A 12,643-nucleotide genomic window follows, 5' to 3' on the forward strand; every position below is an offset into this window, starting at 1 on the left:
AAATCAACGAAACTTTAAAAAACCAAGGCATCAATTCAACGCCTGATGACAAGCCACCATCCAGCACGGAAGCAATGCAAATGGCAACAAAAATCCTTCATTTCAGTATGCACAAGAATTGCCAGACATCGGTGATCAACGGGACAGTTACTTGCAACTAGCAAGAAAACTGTATGACACGCAGGCAAACATTGTCATAAACCAAAGAATGCATCCAACAAAACAATCCAAAATAGACACATTTTTTTCCCAAGACAGAAAAAAATAAACAATACTGTACGTATTTTACTGTTGTGATTTTTTTTTGGATACACCTGTATTGCAGTTTTTGTTATATAAACACTTTTTGGACTGTATATTTTTGTATTTTATTGATTGTGTTGTTACACGTGCATTTTGTCAACATACTTGCAGGTTCATAAAGGACATGTACCATGCTCATTTCCCAAATGAGGAATTTCTGTTATCAGGACAAATTGGACAGCGCAAACATGAGTTCGTACTAGAGAATATTTACTGTATATATGTACACACACACACATAGCCATCCATTTTCCGATCCGCTTATCACCACAAAACTAGTTGTGCTGCCAAATATTTTGAATGTATCTTTTAGTCATTGTATGGAGCGCTCAAGGGACGATTCAAATTTTCACGATACTACTTCTCTTCGTGATACTGCTTATCAATCCGGTACTTTAACATTTTTATTAGCGATAGTTTTTTGTTTAGAGAAATACCAAAACACATTCAAGTTAACCCTGTTTTTTTAATTGATGGTTTTAAGTACCAATTGTCTTGTGAGTATGCCACTGATGTAAAATAAAAAAATAAATAAATAAACAAACATTGACAGAATAAGAAATTGTTTGAAAAAAAATACTATTACACATGACATGACTTACTGTTGTCATGGTTCTGTTTGTGACCAACAGGTGGCACTGTAGGGCTCTGACTGCAGCTGCACACCTGTTGGTCATTGTGTCATTAGTTGTCTATAAAAAAGGCAATCACGGCTCAATCACTCAGTGTCGGGTCATTGTTGCTGTTTGTTTGTTGCTGTGTGCACATGTCATGTTTTGTTTTCTGTCTTGGGTTTTTTGCTACTTTGATTTTGCTGGACTTTATTTGAGTGAGTTTTTGGAGTTTGTTTCTCCTATGTGTGCCGGTTTGTGTTTTTGTTAAATACATTTTGGTCAATCCACCCTGCTCCTCCTTGTCTCCCTGCTCTTTGGGGTCCTCCAACTACCACCTCGCAAAAAATGACAACTGTAAAATAAACTAATGTAGAGGAACAAGTTCCATGCTGTTAAGCTGCAAAAATCACTTCTGTAAGGTGTGATGCGCGTTTCGTTTGTTGTTTGTAAGATTTTATTGTGTTTCCCTTGACTTTTTAATGACTGATTGCACTGGTGGCAACGTGCATTGTCATCAACCTTTTGAGAAATGAAACTAAACTTTTGACCCTTTCAGGCTCTCCACCAGGATAGGAGTAGCACCAACGCTGCAATCATGTGCTAAATGAGAGACATTCATGCATGACCTTAGTTCTAACTTCCACTGAAAAAGAAAAGATGACGGCATCCCTCCTTCCTACTCTAGGAATGACCACTCAAACCAAGATTAACCCAACTTCTACATTTGTCTAACGGTTGCAGTTTAGTCCTGCCAAGAGAGTGAACCTTTCGGATTCTACGGAGTGTAGCAACAGAGTGAACCCAACCTAAAGTCCGCCAGCTTATACTGCGTGGGTGTACATTTGTAAAACCTTACTCCTCTGAGCCTTCAAAGTGGCTGACTCGGCAGTCTGTGCTCCCAAGCCAGTAAAGTCCGAGCAGGTTGGGCTCGGATGGCAAACCCACATATCAAAATAACAATATAAAAATTCTAGGGTTATAAGGCACAATGGACTTTTTTATATAGCACTACATGTCATATCATGATCGGACAGAACTGCCCCGGGACAGATAGAGTCACTGGTGCCTCTCGTGCATGACGCTGCGGTGGGGTGAGATGGCTCGACTCCAAATGGGATGAGCATTTTAATTTTATTGCGAGTGAGAAACAAGATTAGAAAGGTAGAAGGTAAAAAATAACATTCCGATGGACTAAATAAATTGAAAATATATTGGAGTAATTTCTCCAGGACCATTAAGGCTGGGGCTTGTCAATACTCCAGGTTTTAAAAATTTAGCCTCTGGGCCAATTTAATTCCGATCCCTTGTTCTCTCAATAAAATCTGTGTTTTACAGCTGGGATAGGCTAAATGAATGAACAGAAAACCGCCATTCTATTGCTATTATTGTATTTTAAAATTAATTACAACTTTGTTTACATCGCACAGCTTGAACCGCATCTGTGTTGCAACCAAATTGAATTTACCTTGTTTCCAGAGGCACATTGCTACCCAGCACCCAGCTGTCTTGCAGCGGGACGCTCTCTGGGGGTGTGGTCTGCAGCTCGGCAGGTGACTGGCCGGCCACAGGGGCCGGGCTTCCAGTGGGAGGAGTTAGTTGGCGTGTAGAATTCAGCAATTGACCAGGGTGATGTGCGGAGCCCCGTGACTGGTTGAGAGCTGTTACTGAAGGCTGTTGACGATGTGGGGGTGCCACGGGAGGCAGAGTAGAGCTGTGGTGATTGGATGGTTGCTCTGTAAACATTAGAAAACAAAGTGAGACTAGAGGGGTATGCCTGACTTTTAATGTGTGGTCAAATTTCGTCATAAATCATCATTTTATTGACATAAAAAACATAGGGACAGGCATTCCAAATCAACGTGAAAAATAATGAGTCACCAGGAAGAAATAAAATATTTTTTATTGATTTAATTTTAAGCACTCGTACAGAGGAATTGCAAATTTAAATATGTTACTGTACCTGTAGTAATTCAGTATTTGTACCACATTAAAACAGGATTGCAATACAAATTAGAATACAATAACACTTGAAATTGGTTAGTAGGTCCTCTTCGCAGTCCAGAGGTACAGAGTTCAAATCCAGGCCCTGGCATTCCTGTGTGGAGTTTCGCATCTCCCCCCCTGCGGACTCCGGTGAAGTTTTCCTTCTTTTGGTATTTCCCTTGACTTTGTACAGGTAGAATTCGTCAGAAGGGGACATTTGTGCCTTTGTGTGCCATTGTGGGATGGAACGAGCCAACTCCCAGCCTATCATTGCCATTAAATTCAGGGCGGTGGGAGCACATCAGTGCTTGACATTGCTGAAGCAGAAATTGACTTGGTGCGGTCCCGGAGATGAGATTGGTTCACACAAAGTGTAATTGTACAGTATAAACTGAATGCTCTCCCTTGCCAATGATGTAGTCAGCCACATTCAGTGAAAATTGCAGACCGCCTTGCACTCCCGATCGCGCACCTGTTTTTCCCCCTCAACGCCCGAGTTCTGATATGCAGTCAGGATAGCACTTTTAAAATTGTTTTAAGATGATGATGACAATTCATTCAAAGAATTGATTACTGAAATAATTCAAAAGGACTGCCCCACTCTTGTTTTACTATAATGACTGAAATCCGATGACATCCAGAGGTGTCAATTCCAGTTCCAGAAAGTAAAAACCCTGCCGCAGGAACATGTGGCAGGGTTTTTACTTTCTGGACCTGGATTTGACACCACTCATAACATCCACCACAAAAAACAGTCAACCTGCGCCTCCATCAAATATAAGAAAATGTCATTACACCACTTGTGCACAGAATTCGATGTGGATTAAGGCAGTGCACACTCCAGTCTATTTGTAACCAAATTTGCAGAATTGCCCTTGGGGGAATTCCCAGTGAGGCATAGCGCGCCTACCAAATTCACAAATACGCAGTACTGGACCATCGCCTTGGCATGAAAAAGAACATGCACCCATTTTTTACGTCAAGCTCAGACTACTTTTTGTTACCAAAGTGTCAGATGAGTCAAGGGCGAGACTATTCCATGCACCAGAACACCCAGAGGCGCCACATAGCCGCCAACACAGTAGATTAGACTTGCGCCGACATGAAAACAAAATTATGTCTGTTTTTACGCAGAGCACATGGGCGCCAGTCGACCGAAATGACGGCTAATATTTGTGTGTTCCTTTTGTGAAAAATATGCTGTGGTTCCAAAATCTTACCCTCATTTCTTACCGCTTACTCAAAATCATGCCTAAGGCAAGGGGTATAAAACATCAGGAAAAACAAATGAAATGTTTTATTTAAATTTCATTACTTGTGTGTTTCCGAAAATGTGTGCTTTTACTGGTGATTGTCAACAACGTGTGAGTATTCCAACTCTGACAAGACCACTGAGTCTGCAATAGAAGTGGAAATTTTGATCATTTTAAATATAATTTGAGACGCGCATGAGGTGCAATTTTGGCTAGACTTGGCTTGAGAAAATTACCCCAAATACTACCTTTGCTCTTTTTCCCCGCCATGTAAATAGCTGAAATATGACCTGGTTTCAGCTTTTCTCAACCAATCTATTTGTCTTCCCAAGGTGGTTTGAGAAGATGAATGGCAAAGCTGGTACATGATTTCTATACAGCGCATCATGTCTCCATTTTTCACCGCTGTTGTTATTTATACTCATTGAAAAAAAAAGCTCAGAAAAATAGTGGGCATGTGGAAGGAAATACCCAAGGCCACAACGCATGCACACAAAAACACACATCTTGATGGGTGATGCAAGACAGGATTCTAAACTCAACATTGTAGAATGCAATCAATCACTGTTCTGTGACGATTGGTCAATTGCAGTGGATGAAGCAACCATCTGAAGCTGCAATCTCTGGTGCCACATTTCAAGTGTTGAGCTATACCGGTGTTTCTCAAAATAGTGGGGCGCGCCCCCCTGTGGGGGCGCGAGGCTCCGTCAAGGGGGGCACGTTTGACCTTGGGGAACATGCTTTTTTATTTTTTTAGTCCTAAAATAACGTGCAGTTGCACCTCCACTACGTTAGGGGGCAGTGGCGCTCTCATTGGCAGAGTTTGCGCAGGGAACATTCTCAGGGAGGAAATATGACGGGGCGTACGTAGCGCTAGGATTCAATGTGACTGCGGTGGCAGACGAGGAAAGATCGATGTGCTAACTGTGTCTAAAAATGTAGGTAGCGGACAGCATGAAGCCAAATAAATTAAGGCGTCACTTAAAGACATTACACTCCAATCATGCTGATAAGCTGCTTGAGTTTGTTTTCAGCGAAAACGTGCCGAATATTGCCAACAATCATGCCGCTTTGTGACTGCTACTTCAGTAAACTAAAATACTGTACAGGTCCCGGCTACACATTGAGCAGGAGCCGAGAGTTGCTGTGTCCTGCTTCAAACCTCGCTTCGAAAAGCTGTGCATTGCAAAACATGCTCATTGTAGCAATTAATCAAGAAATCCTCTTTGATTTAAAAAAAAAAGAAAAAGCACAAATTCTTTTATGTTTTTGTTTTGCTGGTTAAAGTTTTTTTAATATTGTGTTCCTGAGATAATGTTGGTGATTAGTTTGAATGCATTATTCGTTGTTGATTTTATGTAATTTTATTTTTCAGTATAGTATGGTTTGACATGGTCAGTCAAAAAATTTTTATTGTTAAATTAAGGATTTAATGTTATTTTTGAATTTCAGATGCACTTTAAATCTTTTCTGTTCCAGTTACTAAAGCTATTCTTTGTTGTAAATTGGTCCATAAAGTTGGTCCATATTTCTTTATGTTTTTATTCTCTTATACGTTAATAAGGATACAGTGTTATGCAAAGGTGTACTTATAACAATTTTAAAGACAAATTATACTATTTATAGTCGTGCGGGGGGGAGCGCGAGATGTTTTCCTCTTCCTTGGGGGGGCATGACAGAAATAATTGAGAACCACTGTCTTAACCCTTTCATGCCCTCTGTAACCTGATCACATGATAAGCTGTCCACTGTAGTAACCACTGTCCCTGAAAGTGTTAAGTTACTGCAAATAAACTTGAGCGATATGTCACAATGTTAGTCAATCCCCTTTGGAACTTTTGAAAACAAAAGCTGTCGATTGGCTTCTTGTCTCATGAAACATTTTTCATGATGACAGATCAAGACCCAAGGATTTGTGTTTTGTATTTTGTCCACTTTTTGATATATTTCCCCCATGCCCTCCAAATTATGGAATTTCGGAAGACTTTGACTTTGGGGGTTCCACTATATGTCAAGCGTTGCTCTCACAGGATCTTTATGTATTGTATGTGAAAACAGCGTTATGGCTTGTGGGACCACAAATACCCTTTGGTGGAACAAAGTAACTCAACAGGTGATGACAAGGAGGAAAAAGGCAAAAACAAGGACGACCGATTGAACTCGGTGTCTACCACAGAAAATCTAAATATCACTGACCTGGAACAACACGAAAAGGTATGTGGGAATAAGAGCAACTAAAAACTATTACGGACACGGACCACTTGACTGGATTTTTTACGAAGACGTTTAATTAGGTTTCTGTCCAGCTCTTTCCAGCTGACTTAGCAGCATCCCTGGACAGACAAGAAAGTGTTTCAGGGCTGATTCATTCCAGAAGGCTGAAAAAGGATGTTAGTGGAAGCAGAGAAGAGGTCTTTGAGGAAATCACACAGAAAAGCAGTGGCCTCCACTTACGCAAGAAACCCAAAGAACTTAATCACTTGCCATTGCCATCACTGTTATAAGGATACAGTGTTATGCAAAGGTGTACTTATAACAATTTTATAGGCAAACGATACTGTTTATAGTCGTGCGGGGGGAGGGGGGCGGCGAGATGTTTTCCTCTTCCTTGGGGGGGCATGACAGAAAATAATTGAGAACCACTGAGCTATACACAAGACACATGTGGAATTGTTTTAGCATTTGAATTTTATAAATTCCCATTTTTTTTTTTGGACTATAGTAAGGCCCAGGCAAACTTACAAGGTGTGACTTGTATACTGAATATTAAAATTAAAACTTGAGACTGGCAATATCCCCTTTCGGTAATCATGTTGACCTTCATTGACATTCCCGCCACCATTTGCCAAAGTAGTCATGTCGTACTCTCCGTGGCCAAATTGTTTATAGCATGTTAAATGTGGTGGTAATTCACCAAGAGTACGCAGTACACAGCCAAACGAAAGTAGAAGAAGAAATGGAAGCTGAAGAACAACTGTAGTCAGGGCAACCATTGTGTGATGTAACTCTGCTGCAGCTGTTCGCATGTGCCGTCTGCCACAATAAGGATTTATTATTTACAGCACCAAAAGCCGCAAAACAGACCAAGATTCTACCTTTGACCACAATGCGATGCGGGATTCGGGATAAGGTTATTTAAAAATAAAAAAAAGCTTGTGAATTTGTTCTTAATGCTGCTGTAAGGAGACATCATAAACGTTTCTCACTTTCAAATGTGAATTGTGATTAAAATGTCTTTTTTGAACGTTCTAATTTAAACTAGTTAATTGTAAGGGCCCATGAATGACAGAAGGCCCCAGAAAACACTATATTTAATTGCCGTTATTAATGGGGAGAGACCCAAAATGTCAATGCCAACCATTATTTTCAGCCATCAAGCTAGCAGTTGTGGGGGTGATTGAGTGCTGTCCTGTGGCTTTCTTCAAGAATGCCATGAAAAACTGCTAATTAAAGAAGTGCACTCACTCTTATGGCAGAATCTTACAATCACAGGTTCAAAGAAGTACTTGTCTTGTGTGGCACAGTTGCTTAAGAAATGTGTCAGTGGGTGAATGAGCTCAAGTAAAAGTACATGTTACCTCAGAGGGTTTCTGGATATTTACAAGCCTTCTCACCCACATTTGGATGTCAGCTGAGACGTGGGAGCGTCTCAGTTCAGTTGCCTTTGTATGACTGATGCCTGCCTAACGGACAACCTCCCATATAGGACTTAGCTCAGAACTCATTCATTCATCCATCCATCCATTTTCCAATTCCCTTTATCCTCACAAGGGTCACCGCGGGGGATGCTGGAGCTCATCCCAGCTGTCTTCGGGCAGTAGGCGGGGGACACCCTGAACCGGCTGCCAGCCAATCGCATGGCACACAGAGACGAACAACCATCCGCGCTCACACTCACACCTTGGGACGATTTAGAGTGTTCCATTAACCTGCCATGCATGTCTTTGGAATGTGGGAGGAAGCCAGAGTAGCCGGAGAAAACCCACGCAGGCACGGGGAGAACATGCAGACTTCACACAGGAAGGCCAGAGCCGGGATCGAACCCACGACCTCTGCACTGTGAGGTCGATGCTCTGAACACCCTAGCCGCCCTAGCTCAGAACTTGAATAACAAATTAAAACAAATTTACAATTTATAAAACCTCAGCGACTTTACAAATAATGCTGATTTTAAAATCAACTGTATCCATCCATTCATTGATTTTCTAAACCGCTTATCCTGTTATGTGTTGTGGGTGACCTTGACCTTATCCTCCCTGAATTTGGGCAATGACAATCTCGAGACTATCAAAACAATATTTTGCCAAGTGTCGGGAAGATCTCGGCAACAGGTAATAAATGCTCTACACAAGATAATGACCCGAAACACACAGCTAAAAGACCCAACTATGGCAACGTACAAAAAAACAAAACAAAAAAAAAAAAACATCACACTTCTGAAGAGCCAAGATTAACATCTGTGGAAGTAGCTGAAACTTGCAATCAAGAGAGGGCACCCATCAAACCTGAAACACCTGGAGCATCCGTCGAGAATGGAGAAGCAGCACAATAGGAGATTGTCATAAAAGACACAGACATAGGCATTAAGCCAGCCTCATTTGACTGCGTTGGAACATGTAAAGCAGTGCAACGATGCAATCTTCTGAACAGCACTTTTCTCTGAAAGAGCTTGTTCAGTGTTTTTATGTGAATTGCTACACATTTTATCGCAATGTACCAAATCTGAATGTGTGTTACAGAATATGAGTCACAGAGGGAGACAAGACATAGAGAATATTAAATTAACAAGAGAATGTCGTTTCTCTTGAATATGCGCATGGATGCTGAAGAGCTGATGCCGAACTGAAGTGTTTTGCAATTAATTAAACTGTTGAAATGTAAGAATATGAGACGGGAAGGTGGAATGGTTTGAGCCAGTCAAGAAATGTGAAAGAAGAAAGTAAATATGTTGAATAGCTCTTTTTGGGGGGCCTTTTATTGCGGGAACATGATGGATAGGAATCTGATCGGCTAGATCGGATCAGCCAATATTTTGCATTTTATGCACATTTTGTGATTGGCTGTGTTTTATTTCGCCGATTTACCAATCAATGACATCATTGATCGGATTCATGACATTGCAGCTGCAGTGATTCCCACATATTTATTTATTTGTGGTGAGCTGCCACAAATGAATTTTGGCCACCATTCATAGATTTTGGTTGCTGTCAAAACTAAACAATGTATTAACTTTCTTTTTCCCCACCCTCTGCTCCATGTGTCTGTCTGCTAATCAATATGACCACTTGCCTGTCTGGTATTGTACTGCAAATACAGTATGTACTTCAAATGACTGATGTAACAAAAGTATTGTTATTTAAGTTTGACAGTAAATCTTTGCGGTATCAGAGGCCATCAATATTTCAGATGATGACAATCCCCACAACACTAGCAGGCATAATGGCTTGTCTTGTAAGAGCACATGCTGCTCTCTTTTTGTTGTATTTGTGTGTATTTTTGCATGCAAACAGCACTCCATGTTAGGCAAGGCCTACGTACAGTTGTTAGGATCATCGGAGTTAAGCAAAAAAAAAAAAAAAATATCAGCAAGCAAAACAAGACTGCAGTGCCAGACTAAAGCTTTTTTTTTCCCCTCTCATGTGTTTCAAGTTTAGTCAAACAAAGCTATACGCCGCGGTGGATGCATTAACTCCCGTATCCACCATCAATAATGAGGCTGAAAATTGATGGAATAATAATTATCGGCAAAATATTTATTCTGTGTTGCAGAATGACATGCGTGAATGCTGAAGAGCAATCAAGTATTGACCCAATTAATCTCATCATATGAATACATTTTGACAATAGAAATGAACCCTTTCAGGGACAGTGGTTACTCCAGTGGACAGCTTATCATTTTATCAGGTTACAGGGTGCATGAAAGGGTTAAACTAAGATGATAATTATTTTGCAAATACATACATTCGGCAAATACACAATTGCAGGCCTACTTGTATATGATTTAAAATGATACAGGTAACATGTCATGGCAAAAAAGTTGATGGCTCTTTTTTTTTTTAAGTTTCATAAATAGAGATCTGAAAGTAGTTCATGGTTCAGCACAGGTGATGGATAATCGAACGAGGAGAAAAGAAAGCGTACAAAAAGAACTGCAAGTGTCACAAGAAGTCAATTAAAAGTTCCCGCGAGCAACAGCAATGGTCAAGCGAATTGAGACAAGATGAAAAGGGAGAAAAACCGACATGAGACAGAGCAATAGTTGTAAGGCGGAGAGAAATGGATAGACAGAAAGGATGAGGTGAAAGACTGGGAAGAAAAAGGAGAAGACGAGCAGGAGAAGAGATCCAGGAAAAAGAACACTTGTACAGAGTGGAAGAGGTCAGTATAAGAGTTAAGACTTATGTTTTGTGAAGCGTGAAAACACATTCCACCTCTGGTCTGGAGCAAGAAGACCAAAGCAAGCATGCGTCCTTTCTACAGGCAGAGGCTATCTTTACTGTTTGTGTAGGTGGAGTGCATCACTTGCTCTATCTGCGCCTTGTGACTGGCTAGCGACCAGTCCACAGTGTAATCCGGCTCTCGCGCCAAAGTCAGTTGCAATACTCAGCCAGAAGCCGACATAGTTAGTTGCATAGATATGCGGAATATAAAATGGATGGATGAATGCTGAATACAAAAGGGCAGAGAGGTAGTGGTACAATATCACATGCTGATTTACACATTGTTGAAGCGAGATATTCAAATATTGGAGAAAAAAAAAGAGCGAAAGCTACTGAAGCAGCAGATTCTTTTCATCGCTGTCAATGAAAAGCATCTTTTCACTGAACATACATCTGACATCATTTCTGACGAATGGTGATTTCACAACACGCACCCTTCAACTTGTTTTAGTCAAAATCAGGTTGCATTCATCCCTGAGTCTGATTCACTTGGATAGGTACAAAAAGCAGAAGAACTCTGGTGCAGACCAAATCCACTGGTCTGAGACCTTCTGCAAGCAGAGCCATGTAAATTCAATATTGGCTGCCTTGTTTTGTTTAGATGTCCATTTCTTCTTTTGATCATCAAAAATTTCCAACCCCCAATTCCGATGAAGTCGGAACATTGTGTACAACCTAAATAAAAACAGAATGCACTGATTTGCAAATCTTTTTCAATCTATATTCAACTGAATACGCGACAAAGACCAGATATTTAATCTTCAAACTGATTAAAGTCAAGATAGTTTTCTGCAAATACTCTCTCAATTTGAATTTGAGCTCCAAAAAAAGAGTAAAAGTAGAGATATCCGAGTTAGTAAATAAATATATAAATAAACGGGACCGGGGCTGATCTGATCACATGATCGGAAATTCGGTTTTATCATTTTCGGAACATTTGAAGGTTACAGAGCTACAATAACATTCAAATTTTGTATTTCACAATGTTATGTTTTTCATTTGTTTGTTTTCAGTTAGTGTGACATGCATCCACCCGTAGAGATGTCTGCGGACATCTTTCCTGCAGGCAGAGACAGACTTGTCTTTATAGCTTGTTTGGAAGGGGAAACAAGTCTAACGATGCTCCTAAATAAGTCTGCCTTGCCTGATATAAAGAAACTTCCTCACTAAACGGCAGCGTCAAAGAGTTGAGAGAGCGATGGACAGGTTTGTGATTGGTGTGACACGTCCGAACGAACTCGCTTCAAAGAAGTTTAACGAGTGGAAATTATTTGGTGACAAGCAAGCTTGTTCTCCACTGGTTACATTTAATGAGGTCATAAATCGTGTCGTTTCAAGATAAGAGAAGTCGCGCACATACCCAACAACTACGTAGATGCATGGACTCTGAATTTAAGCCTGTACAAGCCTATAAATAATGAGTGATCCCTCCCTTACCGGGACCCTGCCATGATAAGTGAAAAACCGTAAAGAGGGTTGGCTATGAATTTTTGTGTAAGTGTATGTGGGTAGCAGCATGTTTAAAATATGTGAACGGTGATTATACTTTACATATTTTAGACAAAGACTACAGCAGTACAGAGATGCCTCGCTATTTCGCGGGTCGTTTATCGCGGCTTCAGTGCATCGCAGATTTTTTCAAACATATTCATAAAAAAAAAAAAATAAAAAAATAAAAGTTTTTTTTTTCATGTACATGGAGTACAGTACTGTATATGTTGCTCTATGTGACTCGCTGTTGTTTTGCAGCTTCTCGCGGACCGTTTGCGGACTTCTTGCAGACTTAAAAATTATTTATTTTTTAATTTTTTTTACCTGTATATGTTAATTGGTCGGTACTTTGCAGATTTTCGTTTATCGAGGGTGGTTTTGGTCCCCATTAACCGCGATAAACGAGGGATTGCTGTACACGTAAAATTTACTTAAATCTTTCATTATAAATCCTTACACAGTCATTAACATTTATCAGTATTGCCTTCTGAGTGAGGCGAAGAGACTTCTGTTGGAGGAGGCGGTTCTCACTTTACACTCTGAGGGTGGAGCCGCCGTT

The 12,643-nt window shown here is 40.5% G+C and overlaps 1 protein-coding gene and 1 long non-coding RNA gene across 8 annotated transcripts in view; one reads left to right on the forward strand and one right to left on the reverse strand.

Moving 5' to 3' along the window:
* tenm3 (teneurin transmembrane protein 3) overlaps nt 1–12,643 on the reverse strand; it is a 329,661-nt gene that overhangs the window by 136,178 nt on the left and 180,840 nt on the right. For all 7 annotated transcript variants that reach the window (XM_019879750.1, XM_019879749.1, XM_019879748.1 and 4 more), the window contains one exon: nt 2,383–2,650. In XM_019879750.1, coding sequence (XP_019735309.1) covers nt 2,383–2,650 — 268 coding nt within the window. The remainder of the gene's footprint in view (nt 1–2,382; nt 2,651–12,643) is intronic.
* On the forward strand, nt 5,855–6,629 carry LOC109521724 (uncharacterized). Its single transcript, XR_002169418.1, has 2 exons — nt 5,855–6,367; nt 6,460–6,629. It is a non-coding gene; the product is annotated as an uncharacterized LOC109521724 (long non-coding RNA).

This window comes from Hippocampus comes, unplaced genomic scaffold (assembly GCF_001891065.2).
Source record: "Hippocampus comes isolate QL1 unplaced genomic scaffold, H_comes_QL1_v1.1 scaffold158, whole genome shotgun sequence".
NCBI lineage: Eukaryota > Metazoa > Chordata > Actinopteri > Syngnathiformes > Syngnathidae > Hippocampus > Hippocampus comes.